A 27,206-nucleotide genomic window follows, 5' to 3' on the forward strand; every position below is an offset into this window, starting at 1 on the left:
AGTGTTCAGTCTGTAGGAACATGGGCTTCAGAGACTTGGTCGAATGGAAACGTGAGTAAGGGCATGAGTGACCCACAGCTATGTTCCCACCAGGTCTTGAAAAATGCTTCAAGCCTTTTCTTCCTGCCAACCCACAAAAATGACAGTAAAATAGACCAAATTCTTTTCACCCATGTGGCAGTGTGATGGATAAAACACAAGTTTTATGCAATAGTGAGAAGTTTACATTTTATTTTAACTTAGAAAAATAATCAGGAGCAAAACAGACATTACTAACACGATCCTGTCATAAAGCTGTAACCTTCTGGTTGTAGATTCTGAGTCACTCGAGGAAGATCACAGACAGTTCTAGAAAATCTCCCCAAGTATTTTGCTTTACCAAAGTAAATATGACCAAAGACTCACTGCTCAGCAGATACAGAATAAATTAATCCGAGACCAAGGTGCAGAGTGAGCTGGCCACCGCTGTCCATACACCTCAGGCACTGGTCTCCTCCTTGGAATATGCGCAAAAGTGAAGCTGAGTCATAGGTATATCAGAAGGAGGATGGCGCAGGCAATATATAACCACGTAATATATTTATATATAATATAGTAAACATAGCTATGTATCGTACATGTATATATAGGAAACCATACGAATCGCCCACACAGACAGCTGACGGCCCTTCGGTCTCTGTGCTGTCGGGTTATAATGATCAAGTCCGGAGCAGGCTTCTCCCCAGCAGCCCTCAGCATGGTGACTCCACATACTCGTTGTCCAGCCCACGGCGAAGCCGCGCAGTCAGGGAGCGGCTGATGACAATCACCCGGGGTGCAATGCAGTCCTCTCTCCTGTGAAGAATGTTCCAGATGAGCATGGCAGCTGCCAGGGTGGCCAGAAGGCAGGCGCCAATGTTCAGGTAGCAAGACCAGGACAGGTTGGTATATGGGCCGATTCTGTAGAATGTCACCAGCCCAATGACCAGGACAAAACCTGCAAACGAGAGAGGAGTGTTCAGAAAGCCTTACCTGGAGCCAGGAGGCCAGCAAACTGGCTGTAGAGCCCTACAGAGGCGCAGCTCCCATTTCTTCCTGCCTCTACCTCTGTTAGGCCCTGCGGTGGTGGCCCAACTCCGGGCTGTGCTTCAGCGTCGAGCTGCCTTGCATTGGGTCTCTGTGGGCTTTTGTGACCTTTGGGTGGCTGTGGAGGGACAGCGTATGTCTACTTACTCCTGGCACAGAACAATATCTGGGAGGCACTCCGTGAGAAAACAGCCCAATCCCAGCGTGCTCTCCCTTTGGTCCACCAGGGCTGGGCTGTGTTCTTAGCCACCTTCCTCAGGGAGGTGACACTGCTGCTGCCTGTCCCTCACCTCCAGACGAACCCAGCAGCAGCTCTGTGTGAGCTCCTCACAGGCTCACCTAAGTGCTTAATTCACTCAAGTGAAAGTAGATTCAGGAATTATCTAAATCTTACCTAGAAACAGCTCAGATCAATATCTACCTCAGTCCTGTTCTTACTGTTCACGGCTAGAGCAGATAGAGATTTTCTCTCCATACTCTGGTGCACCCAGCGCCCACGTTGGGGAGGGGCAGACGCCGGGGCTGCAGGCACATCCAGGTCTCCTGCTGTTGCGTCCTCTCACCTCCGCACCCTGTACCTGGTCCTACACTTTCCCTCACACCCCCACGTCTCCTCCCCCTGCTTGATTTCTCTCTGTAGCCTTCTCTTCTGACTGCAGACAGAGTCCCGAGCGGACCTCAGTGAGCACGGCTTGCTCACGTTGTTAGCACATAGCACCACGGTGTCATTTCCTTTCACAGTTTATTAGTTCTTACAATAGGAAACCCAGGATTTCGTGCCCAGGACCTGTCGGCTAGGATAACAGGACATTGATGTTTGATACAGTTCAGGGCTGAGTCTGGGCTGGGAGCCCCGACTGGGAGAGAAGAGAGGCCCCACCGTCCCACTGCGCAGGAGGCTGGTCCAAGGCAGCCTTCCAACCCCTCAGCCAGGAAGAGCCGGACTAGGCAGGAAGGAGGCGCAGTGCCGAGCGGGAGCTCTGGCTGGCGAGGGTGAGGGGGCCGGGCAGAAGCAGAGGCCAGGGAAGCCTAGGGGGCCCATCTTCTCCAGCAGCACCCCACCTTCTGCGGTGGTGACCTGGGGGGAGATGTCTCTTGGAACTCAGGGTACCTGAAAAGGACAGAGTCTGTCACAGTGGTCCAGACACAGCCCTCCAGCTGGACTGTCCCTTTCCCCTGCTCTGGGCTCTGGCCAGGGCAGCCTTTCACTGCAGTCCCTCCCCCTGCCCTGCACTGTGACATCCGTCTGTCTGTTCATGCTGGTCCCTCTGTTCCCCACGGCCTCCCCTGCTTTCCTCAGGAAACCAGATCATGCACGACCCCTGTGGCCCCAGAGCTGGGCCACAGTGGTGCCAGCTTGTGGTTCTGGAAACTGTTATAAATTAGTGCGGGAGTGAGGGGTGGAGGAGGCCTGAGCTTCCACAGCACAAGCGGTACAGTCTCATCGTCACTGCACCTTCCAGAAAGTATGAATTAAACATTTATCCACCTCAATCGTGTGGTAAACAACAGCGGCAGTGACTAATCTCCCTCTTAATGCTCTGCAGTCCTTTGTGCAGCTTTTTACACTCAGAAAGCTTCTGGATATTTTTTGTTTCTGTTAAAAATAACTAATTCTTCTTGTCACGCACATTGACAAAAGGAAGCTCCTGGCATTTCTCTCTCTCCCAGTGAAGAGCATGTCCCTTGCTCACAGTTCTGTGGCACCAAGTTTTACATTCATGGAGAAGGGAGTTACAGTCTGTTGTGCCATGAAAATGAAAATACTTTGTGTGTTCCCTCATCTTTCTGTGTCCTCGGGCATTTTTGGTTAGCCGAGGAGCTCGTTGTGCCTGTGTCAGCAAGATTCAGCAGGACAGGAGGGCAGGGAACAGCATGAGAGCCTGCCAGCTTGCTGCCCAGGCTTGAGGTCGCAGCAAGGAGGCGCGGACTGGGGGACAGGCATTCACCACAAGGCTGGCAGGAGCCTCCGGGCAGGGAGCCTGGCCTAGCGGAGGGAGGATGCCAGCAGGGCAGCAGCCATGGAGACCAGAGCAGTGGGAAGGAAGTCACCCCAATGGCGGCCAAGCATCCTTTGGGGTTGTCGGGTTACAGGAACATTTAAAAATCTGATATGCGGCCTGAGCCCCAATTCTGCAACATCATCGGTTGTGGGGGGCATGGAGGCCGAGTGCAAGGTGGACAGCCTCTCCTCAGCCCTGCAGCTTATGGGGGTCAGCTGACCGCACTGCCGAGTATATACAGGGGACCGGGAAGTCTGTCATGGTCATAGGGACCTCTCTGTGAAGAGCGGTGCAGAGCGGGCCTGCAGCTGGAGGGGGCTGCGCACCCTTGCTTGGCAGAAGGGAGAATGCCCCTGTGTCACCCAGGTGTGGGGCACCGTCAGCTGTGTGCCTTTGCCTGGCCTCGAATCTCTGCCCCCACCACTTGTGGCTTCCCATCTCCATCTGTGTCACGGTGTGGCCATGCTGGCCACCTTGCTGCTCCTCCAGGATGCTAAGCTCCATCCTCTCTGGGTCTTTGCTGCTGCTGCTGCCCCCACATTTAACCAGCCCTGGGGAGGAAGGCTGCCGACAGCACTTGGCCTGGACGTCCAGTCACCAGTCAGGCTGCCCCAGCTCAGTCTCCACCATTGGCGTTCCTGTGGCTGGAGGGTGGCCCCCCATCCAGCTTGGCCTCCCAAAGGGTTGTCCAGGAATCACCTAGTGAATTACTTGAGAGAAACCCAGATAGATCCCAGGGTAGCAAGATGAATGCAGTGTGGGCCTCTGGGGAAGGAGATGTGATGAACAGCAGCTTTATAGTGACCAAGGCCATCAGGCGGACAGGGCCTGTTAGCCATGATTGTGTCGCTCAGTGCTGGAGCCGCAGCAGGATGTGCAGGTTCCCACACTGCTCTCTGGTTTCCATGCTCATGTGCTCAGCAGAGCTACTCACTCTCCACGGGAGGGCTCCTAGCATGTGCTCGGCAAAGGCATGCTTGACCCGTCCTTGGGGAACTGACATTCTTCTTGGAGTGGTGAAGATGAAATTCATCCCCACAGGGTGGTGCTCCAGGTAACGGAGGCACCCAGGTCCAGTGTGGTGAGCACAGGTGGAGGAGCACAGGCGAGGGAGCATAGTGGGGCAGGCCTGTGTAGACACTGATGGGGAATGGTGTCAGCTGGGTTTTGACACCAAGAGACCCTGTCGTATGGACACTCTGAACTCCAGGCAGTGAAAATGTTAGCTCATGGGACCAGGCCACAAAGCATGTGGGCAGAGCAGCTGCCAGCTTCCAGAACCCCATTCAGCGCCACTCACCGTCCCAGCCCCGAGTGGCAGAGGGACCTCGGGCCCACACAAGGGTCTGTCCACAGGCAAGATGTGGGATGCACCTATTTTCACCAGCACCACACTGTTACTTAATTGTCTTGTTTCTTATCTTCTAAAGATCAGTATCATATAATGGAATATTTCTGAACACAGGGTAGGCTATTATTTTGTTGCCGTCTTAGTCTGTTTATTTTTTTTTTTTTTTTTTTTTTTTTTTTTTTTAAATCTTTTTTTTTTTTAATTTTTATTTATTTATGATAGTCACAGAGAGAGAGAGAGGCAGAGACATAGGCAGAGGGAGAAGCAGGCTCCATGCACCGGGAGCCTGATGTGGGATTCGATCCCGGGTCTCCAGGATCGCGCCCTGGGCCAAAGGCAGGCGCCAAACCGCTGCGCCACCCAGGGATCCCTGTTTATTACTTCCTCCCTTATGTGTGGCTCTATTGCCTGCAATATGCACGGACTCGGGTATCAGAGCATGTCGTTGCTTCCATGTTGAGAGTAAGATATTTTGTATTAAACATGAAAGAACGTTCAAGGGGGTGGTAGATCGATGAAAGAATGTGAATTCACAGGTGCACAAACAAGCTGAGGTAGCTACCTACATCCCGCAAGGTGATGGAGCCTGACAGACAGAGCTTTAGAGAATCTGTCTGTCTGGAGAACAACTGGCCGTCTGGCAGTAGGTGGCCCTGGGCAGGTTTTGAGCACAGCCTAGGGTGCGTCTCATTTCTCTGGCCTGGTTCAGAGGCTGCACCTTACTTCGCTCTTTTTCTAGAAGTGGGAAAGAAAGCTGAGCTCTGCATCCTTGTGTGAAAAAAAAGGTTTAAAAAAATTCACATTTACGTGGCCTATTCTGTGTTAAGACTAGTGTTGGCTTTTGTTTTGTTTCTGTTCGACTTAGAACACATGTGGTCACAGAAAGGGCTTGATTCCCCAAAATTAAAAATATATATATTTAGGAAAAGCCTCTCCTCACCAAGAAGATACAAGGGACCTACTAGAACAGTGGCACAGGCGTGGAACTACAGGAAGAGCCCTGGCTCCGCAGGTGGATGTCCTGTCAAGGCCGTGCAGGGACAGGTGGATGCCACCCAGGCCGCTGAGGGCAGTGGGAACTGCACAGACATGTGGAACACGATGACCTCTCGTGTGTGCTGTGTGTCAGCAGTGAAAACCCGCAGACACACTGACAAGCAGCAACATGTTCAGGCCCATGGCCTAGCTGACTGCCTCCAGCCTCCAGCCTCCAGCCTCCACCCTGGCACTGGGTGATTGCCATTATATAGACAATCTTCTTGCTGTTTGCCTTCATGAAATTCTCCTGCTGGGGGAGAGAGGATGGCTGTAGGAAGCAGACCCAGGCCAGGCTGCCTTAAACCTCAGGCTTGCCCGTCTCTGGGATCCTGGTGTGGAGACCCCCTCAGAATTATCCCAGAGACTTCTCTCCTAAGACTTTCCAGTGATGTTCGTTTTGTCCAGCAGCAAATACAAGGGGAGACTTTGAGCAAACACCCTGAATTCGGCCTGTGGACTCAACTCCATCCTCATGAATTTCTGTTTCCAAAGCAAACAGCCCCTTCCTGTGAGCTGGCCACACGGGCGCTGTGAATCACAGCTCAGCCTGCAGAGTGTCCCTTTCCTCTCGCTTCCTTCCTGCCTGCTTCCGAGGGCTTCAGTGCCTGTCACAGGGCTTCCTGTTGGAGTGACGGTCAAGCACACGCAGGTGGTCCAAGGAGAGACCGTGGGGCTGAACCCTGAGCCTTCACACAGCGTGTCTGCCTTGCATTGCACCTGTACTCAGGTGTCATGACCACTTCCAGAGTATTCACAGAGCAGACTGGGGCATGGCCGTGCTTGGGATGTCCCAGCACCTGTGAGCAGCAAGGTGATTCTCCTCGTGTTCCTCCCAGAGGGAGGGATTCTGGGAAAGGAAAAGCTCGAGGGACAGCGGATCTGGCATGTTTCCACAGAGCTCGAGCTCCCAAGTGCTGCCTGACATGCTGTCACTCTGAGCAGCACAGAGGACATGGAAGTGAAGGGAATAACGCAGGGTGTGGTTGGGGTGCAGATCGGCGCTGAGGAAGCAGGCACCAAAGAAAAGTATGTCGTCCAGACCAAGCTGAGTCCCACCTTATTGTGAAAGTTGTGTGTTCCTATGAGAAGATCTCTGAGCCTATGAAACGCCAAGCTCATGAGACACCAAGACACCTGCAGCTCATCAACCCGACTACCCGACGAGGGCTGATGACATGAGCATTCTCAGGGCCACAGAGTACTTCGTATGTTTGTAAGTTTTGCCATCATAAGAAAAAACATCATGACCTCTAGACACAGAGAGAAGCAGCCAGAGATGGAGACCCCAGGAGCTTCTACAGTGATTCTTCTCCTACAGTCATCCCATTGGAGCTTGGGAGGCTTCATGCCAGGAGGAGGGCCAAGCTGGGAGCAGACTAGCTCCAGTTGGCATCTTCTGGCAGTGGGACGTGTGTGCGGGGACGGCTCTCTGGGTGCCACGTGCCAGCGATGAAGGGGTGAGGGCCAGAGCTGCACACCTGTGAGTTCCCTCACTTGGGAGTGTGGTGTGAGCTCAAGGCTGCTGGTCAGCCTCCCCAGAGGAGGTGAGTCATGCAAGGGGGTTCCCAAGGAGAGCCTGCTGCCGCCTCAAAGGTACTGAGAATGATGCCAAGCAGAGGCCTCTGGTGAGTTGGCTGTATGTTTGTAGTTGAACTAAACCAGTTTTCAGTTGTGATCGCACTTCAGAAAGAACCGTGAGTCTCGGCATGCTGCAGTGTCACTCGGATGATTGACAAGGAGCCAGGGCTAAACTTCTGCAAAGATGGAGGTGAGGGGTCACTTGAGATCAGAGCTGATAAAGTGTAAAGCTGGACACTTGAGAGGCAGGAGAAGCATACCTCAGTAGGTTTGTCACCAGCAGAGCCAAAGCCAGGTTATAAAGCAGGTGGTGCACTTGGACTACCAGGACCCCACTGCGACATCACAGAGGCGACTGGACTTCTCCTCAGTGCCCTAGGTGACCCAGACATAGGTGGGCACATCCTGGAACACCCCTGGGGGGCCCTGGATGCCCTGGTGAGGTCGAGGGGAGCGGGTCTGGAGGAGGGAACGGAGGAGAAGCCTGGCCCTCAGGACCCACTGCAGGCAAGCCACAGGGCAGAGCCTGCCAGCCGACAGGCATTGACGGGAAGCCACGTGGGATGCCAGCTGCATCACCAGCCTGAATGTGTGCATGTGGCCACGGTGCTTTGGGGCCACGTAGGCGATGGCCAGGAAATTGCCTTTCAAAGATGCAGCTTGACCCTCAAACAGAGCCCTGAATAACCATGGGATGGGCCCACCTAAAATTGTTATCCTGGGACCAAATTTGGTTAGTCCTACGCAGCCGACAGCCAGGGCCCAGGGCCTGTGAACCCCTGAAGAGCTACAGGAGGGTCACACTTAGGAAATTTTGGAGTCACCCACTGGGACACTCCTCAGGCCTGCTGGTGGTGCAGTGGGGAGTGCTCAGCTCTGACCCTAAGCAGTGATGACACTGTGCTGTGGCCCCCCCAGCAGGCCAGGGTTCGAAGTCAGGATAATCACAGCAACAGGTGTGACGCAGCCAGCACCTGCAGGTTGGCAGCCACCATCCAGCTGCGTGAGAACATAGGGATGGCGTGGCTCGTCCAGGGCCTCAGGACCTGCTGCATGCCTAGATGCCCCAGGAAAAGCCCCGGGCATGCTCAGGAACCCAGAGCGAAGAACCCTCATCCCAAGGTGCCCGCCAGGCAAGCTGCCTGCCAAATCCACCGTCCACTATCATCTGTTCCAGGCGTCACTTAGGTGTCTGACACAGGGCCCGGCGGCATCTGCAGAAATCGGGCCAGGCTGAGCGTGCACCTTCATTTGCCCCGTGGTGAGACCGGACTCGGACAAGCAGAAGTTGTCCAACACATGACAGTAAAGGACAAGGGACCCGGCTGCAGAGCCAGTGACCAGGAGCCTGTACAGGCACATGGCTGTGGGACGGGGTCGGCTCATCGGTCGCCACACTGGCAAGTTCTCATCACAGATCCTCCCGGCCTTCACAGCCCAGATGGGAGCTCTCATCACAGGGACAACATGGGCGTGGCATGGGAACGTTCAGCTTGCGGAGGTGGAATGAGGGACGGCAAGGAATGTTTCCAGCTTTATGGTCAATTGAAATTACACTTGGAAGGTTGTGCGAGGGAGCCAGCGGCCACTGGGTGTGACAGCGTGAACGGGGCAGAAGAAAGCCGGTGGAGCGGCTGGCGCTGACCTGGCTGCGAACGGCAGCTCCAGGCCCCCATGGCCCTACGACAGGGTCCTTTGCAGGAGCAGGTGTGAAGAACAGGGCCCAGCGCCCCGAGGGGAAGGGTGGCGGGCGGGGCGGGGCTGTCCCTGCTGGTTCCGGCTTGTTCAGCCTCCCCGTGAGTCTGTCAGCACCTTCTCTCCCCACTGCCCACCCTCTGGCCCCGGCACTGGGGACTGAAGTTTCACTTGCATAACAGGTACCAGCAGGCATTTCCTCTCCTGGGACAGGATATCCCGGCGCCCTTCAGTCTCCCCCTGACTGTTTAAAGCAGACCGGAGCACAGGAAAAAACCTAACTCTAAAATTAGCAGTGTGGTGGAAGAAAGGCCCACGGCTGCATTCTGTACTGTTTGTCAATGAAACAAGTCTAAACAGGGCCCAAGTGCATTTCCTTTTTGGGCAAAACAGACCTGTGGGCGTGCCGGTGGGACGCCTCAGAGAAGCCTGCGAGGTGAGGGGCCGCCCAGCGCTCGGCGCTCCTGAGCCGCCCGTGGCCTCTGCCCGTCTGCTGGCCTGGACGCCGCCAGGCCCCAGGGCACCCCGGGGTTGCTGCCAGCCGACTCGGGCTTACTGAACACACGGCTCCCCCATCTCGGTTTGTTCAAAACTGTTGTTTGGAAGCAGCGCTATCTTGTTCTGAGATGAGGGTTCGCAGGAAGTAAGATGTCCGTTTGATGCCAAGCCCACAGTCTCTCTCCCGGTAATTCCGTACAAAAAGCACCACACTCCCGTTTGTTCTGCTGCAAGGAGCTATTTTCAGAATCCAGTTCTGTTCCTTTCATGTCTTTAATGCCCGAATATCTGAATATCTGTTCCTAATCTTCCACTTCCTTCTGGAAGGGATGTAATTTCAGATAAGCCCATGTGATACAAATGGGCAGCCTCAGTGCGGCCGAGGACCCATTTCTGCTTTATGGTCCTAAGGTCAGCAGAGGGCAGAGGAGTGATTTTCTGAGCGGTCACTGTCCTTTGTGACGTCCGTGTTTTTATTCACAGCCAAGGCGGTCAGAGATGTCAGCTCACTCACCTCCTTAATTCTCAGGGCCAGCCTGGTGGGGACAGACGGAGGTGCCAGCGGGCTGGCAGTCTGCCCCAGTTCCCATGGACTGCAGGTGACAGAGCCAAGGCACATGTCCGGCTCCCTGGGCCCTACAGCTTCTCTTTCCTGGAAACTGGTCGGCCCTTGGCGCTCCCAGTCCCCGCGGGTGACCGGGCTGTGGGGAAGTGACTGGCCCAGGACCACCCGCCTTCTATTAAAAGGCATAGGAAGGCCTGTTTCCAATTCCTGATTCCCACCCGGGTCACTTTCCAGCATGTGAATTCCTGCCAGTCTGTCGGCCTCGTTCTCCAGAAAGATAAGGCCGGGGGCCATTATTCCCGGAATGATTCACTTCAGACTTCCTGCCATTTCCTTTACTGGGTCTGTGGAGCTGTACCTCGAGTGTTGGGACATGCTGCCATTCTCCATCAGCGGGAGGGGCAGGTGGGTCGGCTGATAACGTCCCCACACCCTGGCCCACGTCATCCCTGTCATCCCCGGATGGGACCGCTGACCAGATGTTCCCCCGCGCACAGCAGAAAACCTGAACTTCTCAGGTTTCCACAGTCGTAAAAATTGAGCCGGCAAGAGGCAGGTATGGTGGAGAGGCAGCCGGCAGAGAAGCCCCTCTGCTCCCGGAGTCACGTGGATAGCTTCTGTGGCTTCCACAGCCACTTGTGCAGAACTTCTCAGAACAATCCTGTTTCTCGTTTGCGCTGCCGCTGCCGCCCTCTTAGCCTTTTGAGACCATGCACCCATATCTGCGCCCTTTCTCGGGTCACCCTACTGCCACCCCGAGGCCTGGCCGCTCTGTGGCCTCCCAGCCCGCTCCTCTGGCAGCACCGGCAGCTGGGTGTGGGAGCGAGGACAAGGCGCGTTTGCTCTGGCGCTAATGTGTCTTCTGCGTGTTGTGTCACTCACGAGGAAGGGCCTGCCCCTGACCCTAGCCAGGTCCCAGGAAGCGGCATTGGTCATGGAGCCTGCAGATGAGCCAGGCTGGAGCCTTGTGCTTACCCTAATGTCCCCGTTCACCCGCGTGAGCGAGGAACGTGGCAGAGGCAGTCAGGTGGGGGCTCTTCCTGCCCGGGCCGCCGGCCACATCAGCCGCAGACGGGCAGAGAAAATACCAGATGCACATACTTTGGAAAGCCAGCTGGTGAGCCTGGAGTGTGTCTTACAGTGGGAGAGGGCGGGAGCCCGGGGAGCAAGTGGAAACCACAGCCAGGTGCTCCCTATGTTCTGTCTTGTTTCTGCCCCGGTGAGAGGTGGGAGGGGGAGCCTCAGGAGTGCAGTGACATTAGAAGACCAGCTCCACAGAGCTGAGGGGAGAGTCGCCCCGCCCGCCCGCGGCCGCAGAGCACTCACTTGCCAGCTGGAACGCGGCAGCCATGGCCTCCTCCCAGCACTGAGAATCGGGCGACATCAGCGACAGGCCCGTCAGCCCCAGGACGTAGGTGAGTTGCCCCACAGCAAGCGCTGCCGTGGCCACCAAGTTGCAGGCACGCATCATGTCAAACTGCACTGAGAAAGACGGGAGAAGACAAGTGGTCAGCTCCTGCCTCCGCCTGCACCCTGGACCTTGCGGACCTGCTCTCCCTGGCTCCTTGCTCCCTGCTCCCCCTCCCACACCCCACCCCAGAGCTGGGCACACGGGAGATGCGCTGCCAACATCGGGGAGTCGGGGCTGCTGCCGCGAGGGGCCCAGGGAGACACACAACTTCCCCGCTGGATAGCAGAGCGCCAGGCTGCACGAGCGCACCTGCCGAGAAGTCAGGCCCTTCCCCACGAAGCCCCTGCCAGGAGAGCAGGGCGGACCCTGGCCTTCCAGGCCTTGCCCCACCCAGCCCCAGGCTGCACAGTGTCTGTGACTGTCACCCATAGCCAGGCAGGCCTTCATGCTTCGTGCCAGAGGAGCCCAGAGTGAGCCGAGGTGGTCCACCGCGTCCTGCCACTGCGTGCGAGCAGCTTCCTCCTCCCCGTTGTCTTTCAGAGGCTGAGGGGTCTTGCCCTTTGCGGATCCCAGGCCATTCCCTGAGGCCAGCACTGACACGGGCAGGGCTGCAGCAGCAGAGGCCTGGCCACTAGGAATCAGGGTGGCCTTGAGGGCAGAGAGGGGCTGCTGGAGGATGACAGTCCCCACCTGCTGAACATCTTGCAGAGCCAGGGGACTGGCTGACCTGCCTGCCTTTGGAGGCCACGCTCTTACGCTCTTTCTGGGGTCTTCCCATCCTGTTTTCTGCGCGGTTAGTTTTAACAACATGTGATCACATACAGGTTCTGACGCCCTCAAAGATGGTCGCGCTGGGGAGGTGGATGTGACCTTAGAGACGAGGGGTGGTGAACACAGTGGGGGCACTCGGGTTCAGAGCCGGCCTGGGAAGTGCAAGATTCCCCAGCGTGGCCATGCGGGCAAGGAAAGTCACCCAAGTGCACGGAGGGGTCCTGGCCCCAGAGCCAGGACTCCGCCCTCCCCCTTCCGCCCAGCTGTGTGTCCTTCCTGGTGCTCTGAGCACACACCCCAAGCCACACGCCCTGGCTACCCACAGTCCCCCGTGGCATTCCCCACCCCATCAGCCTCCAACCCCGCGGACGTGAAGATGTCGGAGGGTGAAGGATAAGCACTACTGCCCACAGACCCACCACCTGCCTGAGAAGACTGCCCTGTGAGCCACGCTACCTCTGCCAGTCACCTGGAGGGGACCGGCTGGCGGAGCATCACCATGCGCGTTACGGGCTGTCATCACCGTGTGCGTAGCCTGGGCAGTAGCACCCCACGAGAACATGGCTCAGGGCTCTGGCTGCGCAGAGTGTGATGCACACCCTCCCAACCCCAGCCCCAGTGCTTTTGGCCTCCGTGGTGAGACACCTCGCCCCCCACGGGGCAGAGAGCCGTGACACCCCTCAGGGCAGGGCACCCAAGGTTGAACTACATGTTTACTCACCCCCAACCTCACTTTAGAAAAGGAGGTTGGGGTGCCCGATGGAATGTCTGGAATCTGGATCGGTGAAGAATGCCTGGAGGGTAGGACTGACTGGGACAGGGTTGTGAGGTCTCCTCCGGAGCCAGAGGGAGCCGAGAACGACCTCCCATGTGCCGAGTCCCCACCCCTCCTCCAGAGGAGAGCCACCTGAGCCATGAACCATTCCAATGGCCACACGCTGCCCAGGGCGGCAGGCAGGAAGATCCTTGTGGTCCTGGGGGACAGGACCGCCTGTGCCTTGTCACTTGAGACCCCTCCTGCTGAGTTCACCGTGTCAGCTGGTGGTCCCTCAGCACACTGGCTCCATGAGCACGGGGTGGCTCTGACTCTGAGCCTACGGAGCGCTGCCAGGACCCCGGGGGCAGGGCAGACAAGCATGTGCACCATCCCCGGCTGCTGGCCCCACCCCCTGCCAGGACCTCTGCAGTCTCTAGGACAGCCTGACTCTGGGGCCTGAGACGGGGAGCTCGGGATGGATTGTGTCAGGCCTGTCACGGATCAGGATGATTGTGGAGCCTGCGGCGTGGTGTGGACAGGTGTTCAGTGCTGAGCCAGCACCACCCACTCCCTTCTCCCCCGTCCCTCCACCCAGCCAAGTGGCAGCGCACCAGGGGGCTGGGGTTTTCCCTGAGAGCCGGAGACTGCATGCTGGCCTGATGTGAAGCGACAGGTGCGGGCCCAGAAACAAGGTGTTGGGAATCCCTGCGCCGGGAGGACGGGCAGCGTGCAGATTAGCCCAGCTCACAGCTCCCGTGGTCCTACTGCTCATACTACACGGACCAGGTGAGGAGTGTGTCGGCAATTCCATCTCCCTCACGAGAACCTTCCATAAATGTGTCCCTCAGTTGGAGCAAATGTCTGATGCTCTGAAGTTCAGGAAGGATCAGCTGCCACAGATGTGTTACCAGTGGTGAGGACGTTGTAGAAGTCCTACAGAGAGCTTATCATGTGTTCAGGGAGGGACAGCGGGTGGATGGCCAGGACACGTGGCTGGCCGGGAGGGAAGGAGGGTCACACCTCTGGAGGCGGAACACATCCCGACCCTCTATCCTCCTGGCCTCAGCAAGGGGGCAAAGGGTATGGACGCCTGGGGAGCGCACCTGCTTGACCGTGACCCCCGGGCAGGGGCTGGACATCTCTGGGACAGGGTGACGCAGAGCCCACCCTAGATTCAGGGTCACTGGCTTTCATGACTCCTCGGTGCGGTGCCAGGACCCCAGGCCACTGCTCTCCACCAGCAAATCCCCCTGGACCCAAGCTCAGCTGCACCGGCTTTTGAGTGTGTGGAAAAGTTTGAAAGCACTTCTTGCCAAGGAGGTGGGGGGGGTGGCTGGCGGGCACAGGCCCTCCCTGACAGAAGAGCCCCACACTGCAAGGGGCTCTGAGTGGACAGACTGGGCTTGCCTCCCCCAGGGACCTTGGCTGAGCACGTGTGTCCTGCAGCCTCCACCTGTGTGGAATTGGACACCACCAGCCCCACCCCCTTGAGGGTCAGGGCTCCAAGCACGTGGCAGGTGGGGACACTCACGCACCGAGCACAGAGCTCGCATGTGCTATTTGAGGACTTTGTGGACACTCTGTGAGAGCAGTTAGCAGCGCCCCTACTATGCCCTCTGGTTCTCTAAAGGACAAGCTGTCTCCTGCCGATCTGTGAGTTAGACCCTCATCCACTGCTTCAAAGGGAAACCTCTGCCTGTCAGGCACTGTGACCATGCAGATGACACGTTAGGTGACAAGGGCCTTACTGTGAGCCTTCGCACTTGCACCCTCAAACCTGACCCTGCGGTCAAAGCTCAGTTCGCACCTTCCAGAGCAGTAAACAGACCCCCCCGTCAGTGACCAGCCGGAGCCAGGACAGGACAGCGAGGGCCTCTGCTCTCCAGAGCCACTGCCCTGAGCCCCTTGTCTGCCCCCATGGCTGGTCTCCTCCCGGAAGTCCTGCCTCGATGACCCTGACAACTGTGGAATGAAGTCAGAACTCAGCCACGTGTGTTTAGGCTTCTTGGTTATTGTATCACTAACAGGGTGTCTCTTCCCCCAAGAAAAGTGGATCTTCCTTGATCTGGTAAATGTGTCTGCCCTCTGCTGTGTGTGGAGGCAGAGAAAAGCCCCACACCCACACAGAAGAATTCTGTCCTAAAGGAGCCAGGCGCGGGGCTCAGGGCCTGCCCGGTTACCCATCACCAAACTCATGCCCCACGCCCACCTTGTGCTGTCAGAACTAGTGGGCCCTGACCCCCCTAAAGGAGGCATAAAAATAAGCAGACTTACGTTTGACGGTGCCTCGAGCCTCCTGGAAGCCTGCCGCCTCAGAACCCCAGCCCAGAGCCTCACAGTCCCGTGCCTCTGCCTGCCCTGGCCGGGGCCCGGGGCTCGGCCCTCCCCGGGCCCTGTCTGCCAGCCAGCAGGACTTCCAGAGCCCCACGCTCCGCTTGCGCCCGTCCTCCAGCGTCTGGTATACCCAGTTTGGGGTGAAGGCCGCCACGTTGTTGAGGACAAGAGAGACCAGGGCCACCAACACTGCTGTGGCCACCAGTTTCTGGACAGTCATCGCTGACCACTGTGCTGTCTGCTTGTCGTGGAGAAAGTCCCAGCCCCGGTCAGCTGCTGTGGCCAGGGAGAGCCGAGACCAGCTAGGGGCTGCTAGAGGACATCACCGCTCATTCTCAGAGGCATCGGGAAGGCCCACGTGACAGGTGCAGGTGAGCTCACCTCGGGCCCTCCTTACCCTCCCTCCTGCACCTGGAGCACAGCCAGGCCTGAGCTGCAGCCAGCCTCTCGGCCCATCCTGGGGACGAAGCCGGGACACCAGCGACAGCCCAGAGTCGTGTGTGCGCCGTCTTCCTGGAAAGCGAGGCCTCTTCTCCCCACAAGAAACCAGAGAGGTGGGTGGCAGCACGGAGATCTGTGCCGCGTCTCTCCTTTGAACTGGCTCGACGGAGCAAACCAGCAGCCAGGCTCTGAGCGGGCCGGTGGAGCTGTGCTGGGAGCCGCTCGGCCTCTCGCTGCAGGAGCCCCTGCCCTGTGCCTCTGCCACGAAACAGCCGGTCCTGGAAAGCAGAGAGCCTGCTGCAGGGAAGCGCATGTGTGTGTGTGTGTGTGTGTGTGTGTGTGTGTGTCTGCATATGCGCGCACGCGTGTCCCCCCCGCCCCCCCAGCAGAGAGGAAATGGTTGTTTTTAAGGCTGTTTTTTGTGAGCTGGATGGAGGGCGTAGCCAACTGCAACAAATAGCGGCTGGGCCGCAGCAGCCAGACACTAACAGGATGTGTTTCCTGATAGGAAAGCAGGGAGGCCTTCTGAAGTCCTGCTCCAGGACCCTCCTCCCCTGCCCTCCCCACCTTCCTTTCCGAAAGGGAAGGCCAGGGCTGCCAGCCCAGAACAGACCGTGGTCCCACCTGCCTGTCTTGGGCCCGCCAACCTGGCCCTCGGGTACTAGAGCAGCCGCGGAGGCAGGCATGGCCCCGGGGCCTGGGCACAGCTGCGTGCCGCTCAGGGTGGGCAGAGCGCTGGCGGCTGGTCACCCACAGCCATCCTGTTGTCCCCCCAGTGCATGGGTGCCGCGGGCCTGCCCTTGTCGCAGGGCTGCACAGACAGTGCAGGAAATACCTGGGCACGGTGGAGAGGGCCCTGCTTCCAACCCAGACATGGCACATCGGGCCCACACCTGCACAGTTGCCAGGCCAGGGCGTCACCTGGGGGTCCTGGATGGCGGCACAGGTCCCCTGGCGAGGCCTGAGGCCCGAGGGAGTGTGGTTTGTGCTGACTGCATCACCCCAGCCCTTGAGCACGTGTACACTGGGGAGAGGCCGTGCCGCCCGCTGAGACCCCACGCCCAGCCGGGGCCCACAAGCGGCCGTGCACCTCTTTACCAGCACACACACCATGGATGTGTGCAAACCTCATGGGCCCCGAGCTGGCTGCTCATCACCGGACGCCCCCATCGCAGGGGAGGAGGCTGGGGTATGGGGAGGCTGTGCACCTGCCCAGGTCACAGAGGTGGTGAGATAAGCCCAGCTGTGCAACCGGCCTGGTCCCCTCAGCTGGCCTGCCTGCCTGTACCCCACTCACCCCCCGCTTCTGGAACTCCAGAGAGGTCTCGCGACTTTGACACTGAGCCCTGCGCCCTAGAAGCCTTGAGCCTCTTTACTTTGTGGGTTTTTCATTTGGGGCTTTTAACTTTTTTTTTTTTTTAGCTTTTGCAATACATTTAATGGCAACTGGTAATCAGATTAACAAGTTATCTCAAGTTATTGACGCCTGCTCTAGTGTCATTTCTCAAAAATGATATCTAGAGTCACAGACATCTTCCTCGTAAGATGCATCAGAGGGGCACCTGGGTGGCTCAGTGGGTTGAGTGTCTAGCTCTTGGTTTCAGCTCAGGCCATGATCTCAGGGTCGTGGAATCGAGCCCCACATCAGGCTCTGTGCTCAGCCCAGAGTTGGCTTGAGAATCTTCCATCTTCCTCCACCCACCCCAGCCCCTGCGCATGCATGCTTACGCTCTCTCGTGCACTCTCTCAAGTAAATAAAACCTTAAAAAAAATGCATCATATAAATCAGACTTCATCTATCACCAGTGTTGATAAAACCAGACGCGGGGAAAGAACTAGGTGTGTGGACACATAAGTGTTCTTTTCTTTTTTTTTAAGATTTTATTTATTCATGAGAGAGGCAGAGACACAGGCAGAGGTAGAAGTAGGCTCCCTGTGCAGAGCCCGATGCGGGACTCGATCCCTGGACCAAAGGCAGGTGCTCAACTGCTGAGCCACCCAGGTGTCCCACATACGTGGTCTTAATTTAGTGAATGTTTACCTGCCCTGATTGTTACAAAATCAGAACAGCAAAAATATTCATGGCCCTCCATTACTTTGTTTTTTTTTTTTTTTTATTTACTTATGATAGAGAGGGGAGGGGCGCAGAGACACAGGCAGAGGGAGAAGCAGGCTCCATGCACCGGGAGCCCGACGTGGGATTCGATCCCGGGTCTCCAGGATCGCGCCCTGGGCCAAAGGCAGGCGCTAAACCGCTGCGCCACCCAGGGATCCCCCCTCCATTACTTTGGATCACTTGTTTGTAGGGGGCTCTGCAACCGCAGCAGGCAAGGTGTGGCTCCCTGCCCCACCAAGCCTGTGTCCCTGAAAGGCAGGGGGTCTTTGGAGAATCATCTTCCCTTCCAGTCCCGGAGGGATCTGGCCTATTTCAGCATTTTTCCCAGCCGAATTTGTAGCAGATGCATCAGCTGAGTTCTTGCTCCCACGTCCTCTCCTTAGCCTGTGTTCCGCTCTCCCGTCTCTGCTCCAGTGTCCTGGGGGCTCCAGGGGGACACCATAGCCCTCTGCACATGGCCCCCTTCTCCCCAGAAGACTAGGACCACTGAGTCCCTAAGCACAGGGTGCAGCGGGTCACCTCCGCAAGGAGGCTCTCCCAACGCCACCACCATAATTTATTTAAATCACTTATCTTTGGGGGGGGTCTTTGGTGCCTGCTGGATCAGCTCCATCCAGCTCCCTTGCCAGGTGAGGCCGGGAGGCCCTGCCTACAGAGGAGAGGGGTAACCCCATGTGGGCTCTTCACTCATATGTGACCATGTGACCATGGGGCCCACCTGGACACCAGACCTCCTGAGGGCCCTCCCCGTCCTCCCGAGTTGTGCATGTGGGGCACCGGGCGGGCACAGTGCAGCTGCAACACCGGGGCGCCTGCCCTGTTCCTGCACAGGCAGTGGGGCGGGCAGGAGCTTTGTCTTGGGGCAGAGACGCTTCGGCTGCTCGGTGGACGGGGAAGCCGTGACCCTGCAGGCCTGAGAAGAGGGGCCTCCAGGGCCAGTTCTGGCAGCTCTCAAGTCAGAGCTTTCCAGAAAGGGGGCCATCTCCAGGCCGGGCCCCTCGGCAGCCTGCGTGCTCTGGCGTCTGCAGCTTCATGTTGATGAAGTGCAGATGTGAGATCGTTGCCGGCAGGACGACAGGAAGGGCTGGAGCTGTGGGGGTGGCAGCTGTTCAAAACCCCATCCTGCAGTGGTGGGTGGCGGGGGCCCTTCCCTGGCCCTGGGTCTCTGGCTGCCGCTTCAGGGCAGGCTCCCCCCAGCCCCCCACCCCGGGCGAGGGGATGGCCACTGGTGGTTCAGCTCGGAGGGTGGCATGGGAGCAGTGGGGCCACTCCTGCACACCGCAGGCCCAGGGACACACAGGGAAACTGAGTCAGGGAAGGCTCTGGGATGGGCTGCTGAGTTTCTCTGCTTATTCCAGTTTTCCACTTGAAACGCATGCAGATATCAGCCGTCTGTTTTCTGGACTGTGCAGAGGGTGGGGAGAGGGTGTGGAGGCCTCGTCCATGCCCCCACGTGGGTCCTGGGGCAGGGGGCATCTTACGGTTCCCAGGCAGAACCATCTGGAAAGGGAGAAGGGAGGGGCTTGTCCCGGCAGTGCCTGCTCTGCAGCACTTGCCCGCCCGCCCGCCAGGGGACTGGCAGCTGTGCATCCGTTCTGTGAGCGAAGAGCCACCTCCTGAGTCCAACTGTGACCAGGGCACCCTGCTGCCCCCACTTCCCCCACCAGAAGCTTGCTGCTGGGGAGGGAATTGAGGGCAGAGAAGGTGATTCTTGCCCAAAGCCTTGGCCGACAAGGGCAAAGCCAGCCACACAGGTTTCGTGGGGCTTCTGCTCTCAGCCGCTGCCACCGCCTGAATTCCCGAGTGAGTGCCGGGGAAGGAGGCTGGTACCGGGTAAAGTGCCCACGGGGCTGAGGGGGGCCCTGTGCTAGGTCACCAGGGGCATTGCCACCCAACGGTGCACGGGGTCCCCTCACCGACTGTCTTTGCCAAAGCCCACCGGTCTGCCCCGCACTTTCCTGCCATCCCTCCTATAAGCAGTGAATTAAAGTTCTAGCAGGACCCAAAGGAACCTACCACCGTGTACGTGCGCTCACAAGGAAGGGTGCCTAGATGCGCACTTGGACCACAGGCGCGCCTGCGAGTGCTCCGGGCCGACTCCTGGGGCTGTCTTCACCTGGCTCCCATGTGTCAGGAAACCTGAGAGGTCTGTCCTGCCCCAAAACCTGTCCTGGCCCTTCCTTGGCCATCAGGCTCGTCAAGGCTGCTGGGAGCCCAGGGAGCATCAGACCCCGCCGCCCGTTGTCTTGACTGCGTTGTGCAGAGTCCACACTTATATTTAGAGAGCATCGGGTCTGAGCACAGGGTCTGCAACCCCAGGACCCCTGAATTTTGTGGAGCGTGGTTTCCCAAGGGGTAGCGGCTCTGCAGCAGAGGTTTCGAGACTCACAGGAGACTGTGACCTTCAGGGAGGTTGCGAGCCCCCCCATCCATGTTGGCAGCAGACAACTTGCTAGAAGGCTAATACCGGGGGGACGGACCTGTGTGTCCAAACCTCCCCAGTGGGGCTGCATAGAGCCCTGCGGCAGCCTGTGAGCACAAGGACAAGGATGGAGTTCTGGGCATGTGCGGGATCATCCCCAGGACCCCCACCTCTGTTCAGCCCAGGCCAGGGGCACACCAACAGACCCCATACCAGGCATCCTGTGCGGGTCCTCAGGGGCACTGGGGCTGGGGCTCCGCTGGGGTGTGAAGGCCCTACGCCCCTTCTCCCTGTGGGTCCCCTGCCGGAGGGTCCAGCAGAGGGTCCAGGCAGGTGTGGCGCAGAGGAGCATTTGCCAGCCAGACAGCCATCAAAGCAGGGAGGCAAGTGGTATGTGGGCGGCCTGAGAGGGTCCATCCCCATCAGCTGCAGGGGACCCACAGGTGGCCCTCGGCCAAGGGGGGAGTGGGAATCTGGTTTGCCATGTTGCTGTGCCAGTGACGCCCATCTGGCACATGTCTCAGGGAAGCCAGGAGTGCAAGGGCTGTGAGCTCACAGAGCTGCCGTGTCCCTGACACAGTGAGGCTGTCTGGGAGAACATGGCGCGCATGTGCGTGAAGACCCAGCGGCTAGACGTTGCCAAGGTGTGCCTGGGGAACATGGGCCATGCGCGTGGAGCCCGAGCGCTGCGGGAGGCCGAGCAGGAGCCGGAGTTGGAGGCCAGAGTGGCCATGCTGGCCATTCAGCTGGGCATGCTGGTGAGTCGGGAGCCGCCCTGGAGTGGGCAGGCCGGCAGACGGCGGAGGGAAGGGCTGGCCGGCCAGTGCTTGTCTGGGCCATTCGGTAGCAGAGCAGAGAAACCCCCCTCAAGCTAGCTTGAGCCAAAAGGCAGAGCGAGCCCACTGCGGCGCCAGGGGGCCCTCTCTCCTCTACCCGAGTCCTCCCCATCTCTTGCACATGCATGGAGCTCCTGACTCGTGCACCCAGGGAGTGGGTGGGATGGGGGCAGACCCCCTGTAAGAAAGGGGACAGGCAGGCACCCACCCATGTCAGCTCCTGCACACCAGGCCTTGCAGCAGGGGGGTCTCCTTGCCAGCATGGAGGGGTGGCCCCCCCAGCCTTCCTGGCTGACACATCAGTCAGTGTTGCCTTTTCACCGTGGGACAGTGCCACGTTGGCGTGTGGCGTCCCTGCTCACAGAGGAGCACGGGCAGCTCTCCTGGAGCGCAAGTGCTGATGCGGGCTCTCCCATCTCCAGGAGGACGCCGAGCAGCTGTACAGGAAGTGCGGGCGCTACGATCTCCTGAACAAGTTGTACCAGGCCTCTGACCAGTGGCAGAAGGCTGTGGAAGTCGCAGAGCTCCATGATCGCATTCATCTGCGCACCACCTACTACAACTACGCCCGGCACCTGGAGGCGAGCGCCGACCGCGGCCTGGCCCTCAGCTAGTAAGCGTGGAGCCCCTTTTGGACTAGGGCACGGGCTCAGGACAGGTGGCGGCCTTCCGGGCCTGCAGGTGACCTTGAGCCCAGTCTCCTCAGGAGAATGTCAGACACAGCCCCCCTCCCAGCCATTTCCAGGTTGCAGGTCTCTGGGGAAGCTGGCTGTGCCACCGCAGTGCCGTGAGCAGCTGGGCACTGCCACAAGTGCTGAGAGCATAGGGAGGAGCAGCTGTTTCTTTCCTCTTGCAGCTATGAGAAGTCCGACACCCACCGCTTTGAGGTCCCCAGGATGCTCTCAGAGGACCTGCAGTCTCTGGAGCTCTATATCAATAAGATGAAGGACAAGTGAGTGTCACCACTGGACCTCAGATGGCCAGTGGATGGACGGTGGGTTTGCTGTGGTGCCCGGGGACCTCCTTCTGTTGCTTCCCATGGGAGCAGGTGAGGCACAGATCTCCCTTGGAGCTGGTCCCCAGCCTGCTGGGGTGGGGCCTTTCCTGTAGACCCCAGGACCTCGCTCCTGGCCCTGTTACCCAGCTAGCACACTCTCTCCTGGCAGCTGGCCGCATGAAGGCACTATGAGGGTGGTGCTGGGGACCCAGGGCTCCTTTCCACGGGGCACAGGGCCTGAGTGGGGCGTGCGGGCTTCTCCCAGGACCCTGTGGAGGTGGTGGGCCCAGTACCTGGAGAGCCAGGCTGAGATGGACGCTGCGCTGCACTACTACGAGCTGGCACAGGACTACTTCTCCCTGGTCCGCATCTACTGCTTCCAGGGCAACATTCAGAAGGTAGGAGCATCCCGGGGCCCCGCTGGGTGTGGGGAGGCGGAGACACAGCCCCAGGGCTCCCTGCTGTCTTTCTAGGCTGCTGAGATAGCCAACGAGAGCGGAAACTGGGCCGCATCCTATCACCTGGCCCGTCAGTACGAGAGCCAGGAGGAGGTGAGGCAGGCCGTGCACTTCTACACGCGGGCGCAAGCCTTCAACAACGCCATCCGCCTGTGCAAGGTAGGCGGGGCGGCGGTGTGTGGCCTCTGCTGGTCAATGTGGGGCAGGTGGGGAAAGGGGCCCCTGCTGTTGTCCACATTCTGACAAGAGCATTTCAAACAAGAAGAGAACCATATGGTGAGCGCCATGTCCGCCCCCCCACCGCTGAGGGCCTGTTTCCACCACGCCCCTCCTCCCACTGGTCTCAGTCCCCCTGGGTGTTTGCCAAAGAGCAGAGTTCTCCCTGAGAAGCCCTGTAGCCGCCGCGGCTCTCCAGCCAGCACTCAGAGTGGCTCCTTTCTCATGGCCTGTAAAGAGCAGGAAGGACCTTCTGCATACGTCAAAGTGTTCCAACCCAGAGCTCGGAAAGCCCTCATGTCACACGCTTCCTGTAATGTTCCGCTAACACAATAAGAAGGAAGCTCCCCAAAATTCTGGTACACAGACCGCGTGAGACATTCTGATACTGGTTAGAAACCATAGTCATGGGGGCATGTGAATGGCCCAGTGGGTGAAGCATCTGCCTTCGGCTCACCTCATGACCCCAGGATCGAGCCCCACATCAGGCTCCCTGCTCAGTGGGGAGCCTGCTTCTCCCTCTCCCGCTGCCCCTCCCCACTTCTCTCTCACTCACTCTCAAGTAAATAAAATCTGAAAGAAGAAAGAAAGAAAGGAAGGAAGGAAGGAAGGAAGGAAGGAAGGAAGGAAGGAAGGAAGGAAGGGAGGGAGGAAGAAAGAAAAGAAAGAAAGAAAGAAAGAAAAGAAAAGAAAAGAAAAGAAAGAAAAGAAAAGAAAGAAAAGAAAAAAAGAAAAGAAACCTTAGTCACATGGACCAGCGGTGTGCCAGGGTGGAGGCAGTGGGCTCCCCCAGGGCACCCAAAGCAGACCTGTACAGGAAGCCCTGGGCATCCCGTCCCCCACAGGAGAATGGCCTGGACGACCAGCTCATGAACCTGGCTCTGCTGAGCTCCCCTGAGGATATGACCGAGGCGGCGCTCTACTACGAAGACAAGGGCGAGCACATGGACAGGGCGGTCATGCTGTACCACAAGGTGAGCCGGGGGCCACTCGGGTCTTCGCGGGACCTGGGGCTTGGGCAGCTGCTCAGAGTACCCACCATCCGCAGGCCGGCCACTTCTCCAAGGCCCTGGAGCTGGCCTTCGCCACCCAGCAGTTCGTGGCTCTGCAGCTCATAGCAGAGGACCTGGACGAGAGGTCGGACCCCGCCCTCCTGGCCCGCTGTTCGGATTTCTTCATCGAGCACAGCCAGTACGAGAAGGCGGTGGAGCTGCTGCTGGCTGCAAAGAAGGTACGGTTGGCAGCACCCGCTTGGCACCCACTCGGGCCCCGAAGCCAGGGGGACGCCTTTTCCAAAGACAGTGCATGTGGCTTCACCATCTCTCATGGTTGCGACTTCACAAGAAGCCTGTGGCTCCCACTTGCCCTGGTGAAGGAGCGCTAGGGACAGGCTCGCCTTGTACGGCCGGTCCAGGTGTGCGCTCACTGCCCATTTCATGAGTGTCTTCACACCAGGACCAGGGAGGCAAACTCACCTTTTCTGTATATGTGGTAAAGTACACACTCTGAAATGTGAGAATGCAGCTTAGTGTTGTCAAGTATGTTCACGCTGTGGTGAGAGCCATCTCTAGGCACCTCCTTTATCTTGTACCACAAGCACTGTCCCTGTCAACCAGCTCCCCAGCCCCTGGCACCCTCCACCTGCCTTCTGTGTCTATGAATTGGACGACTCCAAGGACTGTATATAAGTGGAGTCATACAGGATTTGTCCTTCTGGGTCCCTCTTGTTTACCTGAATGTCCTGTCGTCAGGGTTCATCCATGTGGTAGCAGGTGTCAGGATGTCCTTCCACGGCCGTGGGCAGCCTCCACCTCTTGGCTCCTGTGAACCACGCTTCTGTGAACACAAGCGTACACATCTCTCTTCAGAACACTGTTTTCCATTCTTCCGGGTGTTTACCCAGAACCAGAATTGCCACATCGTCTGGTAACTCGGTTCTAGTTGTTCGAGGGACCCCCAGACGTCCTTCCACCCAGCTGCCCCGGCGTATATCCCAACCCTAGCTGCACCCCCTGATGCCACCACATCCTCACCGGCACTTTCTTCTAGCGTTCAAAAGAGGCTGTCCTCATGTGTGGCCCTGACATTGTTTAAGTAGATAGATTCTCCCGATAGGCACTGAGGGAAGACATAGGAGATTGTTAATCATGCAAAATTAGCCTGTCCAAATTGTAAGGTCTTTCTCCTGAAGCCAGAATTATGTTTACAGTTTAGTGCCTCACTGTTGAGCAACACAGAATTCTTGATCACGTCTTCCAGAAAGACCTGAAAGATACATGTGTCTACCCTCCCTAAGGCAGCCTCAGACCTAATCTGACCCCAGGAGAAATACCACAGGGCTTTCTCTAACCAGATAAGTGGATTCTATAGTTTTGCAGTGAAAACCAGATAAGCCACAACAGCCAGGAAGAATCTGGAAGATTAACAGGACATGATTAAGCCCCCAGATTGTAACATACATGACAGGTAGAACGATTGGTATGTGATCAGGCCTACGGGTGAGTGGGAAAATCTTAGAAAATTCAGACATAGAGCCACTTACACATGCACGTCGAGTATGTGCAGGGGAGCGTTTCGCAGCAACGGGCAGGGGGTGACCCGTCCAGTAAAGGGACTTGATGCGACCGGGCAGCCGCTTGGGAAAACACAAAGGTAAACCCCACTTATCTCCTGCATCCCAGTAAATTCCAGCTGGGTCTGAGACTTAAGTGTGTCAGCAAAACAGCAGCTGTTCCACCAGAAGCCACGGATGTCTTATACGATCTCAAAAGAGGAAAGGTGTCTTCTAAATATGATTCAAAAGCTAAACCCCCAGGGGAAGGACTGATCCATCCGGCCAAATGTAAATCTGAAAATAGCACCTAGGAAAAGCACCATAAAAAAGTTAAAGTTGGGGATCCCTGGGTGGCGCAGCAGTTTGGCTCCTGCCTTTGGCCCAGGGTGCGATCCTGGAGACCCAGGATCGAATCCCACGTCGGGCTCCCGGTGCATGGAGCCTGCTTCTCCCTCTGCCTGTGTCTCTGCCTCTCTCTCTCTCTGTGACTATCATAAATAAATAAAAATTAAAAAAAAAAAAAGTTAAAGTTGGGGATCCCTGGGTGGCGCAGCAGTTTAGCACCTGCCTTTGGCCCAGGGTGCGATCCTGGAGACCTGGGATCGAATCCCACGTCGGGCTCCCGGTGCGTGGAGCCTGCTTCTCCCTCTGCCTATGTCTCTGCCTCTCTCTCTCTCTCTCTCGCTGTGCGCCTATCATAAATAAATAAAATAAAAATTTTTTTAAAAAGTTAAAGTTAGGGATCCCTGGGTGGCTCAGCAGTTTAGCGCCTGCCTTTGGCTCAGGACATGATCCGGGAGTCCAGGAATCGAGTCCCGCATCGGGTTCCCTGCATGGAGCCTGCTTCTCCCTCTGCCTGTGTCTCTGCCTCTCTCTCTCTCTTTCCCTGTGTCTCTCATGAATAAATAAAATCTTTATTTAAAAAAGGTTAAAGTTAAATAATAAAATGGGGGAAAAAGGTATCCTACCTCCGTCCCAAATTCTAATTTTCCTAACATATATGGTGTTCCTATGAACCAGTAAGAAATTTGCCAACAACTCAAAAGAAAAGGACAAAGAATATGGACAATTTATTTTAAGAAGAAAATGTGGGCGGTTCCAGAACATCAGATACTTAGCCTCATCCGTAGTAAGAGAACTACAGATCAAAACTCACAGAGGAAAAAAAAAAAAAAAACAAAACAAAACTCACAGAGGTCCTATTTGCCCTAAATTAGGCCAATAAAGGTGAAAAGCTTGGCAGACCTGCCAGCCTGTTGTGGGAGCAGACTCTACAGGCAGTGCCTGTCTCCATAGAACTTAGACATCCCTCCACTTGGCGCGTCCCATCCTTGGGATCCGTCTTCTGCACATTTGCATGCGTGGGGTGACACACACTCGATGGCTGGACCAGCTCTCTGCTGCGGGCAGGACCACTGGGGATGTCCCTGCTCTCGCTGTGGCGGAGCACCAAGCAGCCTCTTACATACGGAGATGGGATTGCCTCCAGGATATACGTGTTGTTTTGTTTTTTTTTTTTGTCCAATACATGTTATTTAGTGGAGGGCATAAAATTTCTCTTACATTTTTAAGAAGATTAATCAAAACCCTTAGCCTAAAAAATAGAAAAGCAGTGTAGGAGAAAATTGGTTTCTGGTTTCTTTTCCTCCCACAACCAACACACTATTATTTTGAGCTCCACGTTCCCCTCATTGCATCTCAGGGTGTTAAGAGTGTGAATCACATGGCTGAGTGTCGGCCTGTGCCCGGTGAGCGCATCCCATCCTTGCCCTTTCACGTGCACGGCGGGCCGCAGGCAGGGGCTGCCACTGGGCTGAGGGCCTGGCCTCCCCTGCCACCCGGCGGTAACCGCCCCTTGCCGGCTTCTGTGGCGCCCTGCAGTATCACGAAGCCCTGCGGCTTTGCCTGGAGCAGAACATGACCATCACCGAGGAGATGGCCGAAAAGATGACCGTGTCCAAGGACTCCAAGGACCTGTCTGAAGAGTCCCGGCGCCAGCTGCTGGAGCAGATTGCGAACTGCTGCATGCGCCAAGGCAACTACCACCTGGCGACCAAGAAGTACACGCAGGCAGGGAACAAGCTGAAGGTGAGCGCTGGC

The 27,206-nt window shown here is 57.3% G+C and overlaps 2 protein-coding genes and 1 pseudogene across 8 annotated transcripts in view; 1 reads left to right on the forward strand and 2 right to left on the reverse strand.

Annotated features, from left to right (window-relative positions):
* The window catches only part of IFT140 (intraflagellar transport 140), an 80,632-nt gene that overhangs the window by 46,192 nt on the left and 7,234 nt on the right, over positions 1-27,206 (forward strand). For all 6 annotated transcript variants that reach the window (XM_049111529.1, XM_025417040.3, XM_049111530.1 and 3 more), the window contains 8 exons: positions 20,626-20,803; positions 21,304-21,494; positions 21,738-21,833; positions 22,144-22,276; positions 22,352-22,495; positions 23,398-23,526; positions 23,601-23,783; positions 26,988-27,194. In XM_049111529.1, the coding sequence (XP_048967486.1) occupies positions 20,626-20,803; positions 21,304-21,494; positions 21,738-21,833; positions 22,144-22,276; positions 22,352-22,495; positions 23,398-23,526; positions 23,601-23,783; positions 26,988-27,194 (1,261 nt within the window). The remainder of the gene's footprint in view (positions 1-20,625; positions 20,804-21,303; positions 21,495-21,737; positions 21,834-22,143; positions 22,277-22,351; positions 22,496-23,397; positions 23,527-23,600; positions 23,784-26,987; positions 27,195-27,206) is intronic.
* Positions 215-15,895, reverse strand: TMEM204 (transmembrane protein 204). Of its 2 annotated transcripts, none has more exons than XM_025417060.3 (3): positions 15,007-15,895; positions 11,120-11,275; positions 215-976 (listed from the first exon to the last, which is right to left on the reverse strand). In XM_025417060.3, exons 1-3 carry the CDS (start codon positions 15,284-15,286, stop codon positions 732-734), a joined length of 681 nt encoding a protein of 226 aa, XP_025272845.1. In that variant the 5' UTR covers positions 15,287-15,895; the 3' UTR covers positions 215-731. The 2 variants fall into 2 exon arrangements, with proteins under 2 accessions (XP_025272845.1, XP_048967493.1); XM_049111536.1 differs by lacking the exon at positions 215-976 and adding an exon at positions 983-2,176 and having other exon boundaries at positions 15,007-15,877.
* LOC112641094 (small nucleolar RNA SNORA72) lies at positions 17,485-17,592 on the reverse strand (annotated as a pseudogene).

Source organism: Canis lupus, chromosome 6 (assembly GCF_003254725.2).
Source record: "Canis lupus dingo isolate Sandy chromosome 6, ASM325472v2, whole genome shotgun sequence".
Classification (NCBI taxonomy): Eukaryota; Metazoa; Chordata; class Mammalia; order Carnivora; family Canidae; genus Canis; species Canis lupus.

What these genes read in the sequence shown, in the direction of transcription:
- TMEM204 (XM_025417060.3), bottom strand. Translation starts at nt 15,286, where the DNA reads ATGACTGTCCAGAAACTGGTGGCCACAGCAGTGTTGGTGGCCCTGGTC. An exon ending in GGCTCGAGGCACCGTCAAAC is followed by an intron (nt 11,276 to 15,006) that starts GTAAGTCTGCTT and finishes CGTCTTTCTCAG; the next exon opens with TGCAGTTTGACATGATGCGT. An exon ending in TGCCGCGTTCCAGCTGGCAA is followed by an intron (nt 977 to 11,119) that starts GTGAGTGCTCTG and finishes TCTCGTTTGCAG; the next exon opens with GTTTTGTCCTGGTCATTGGG.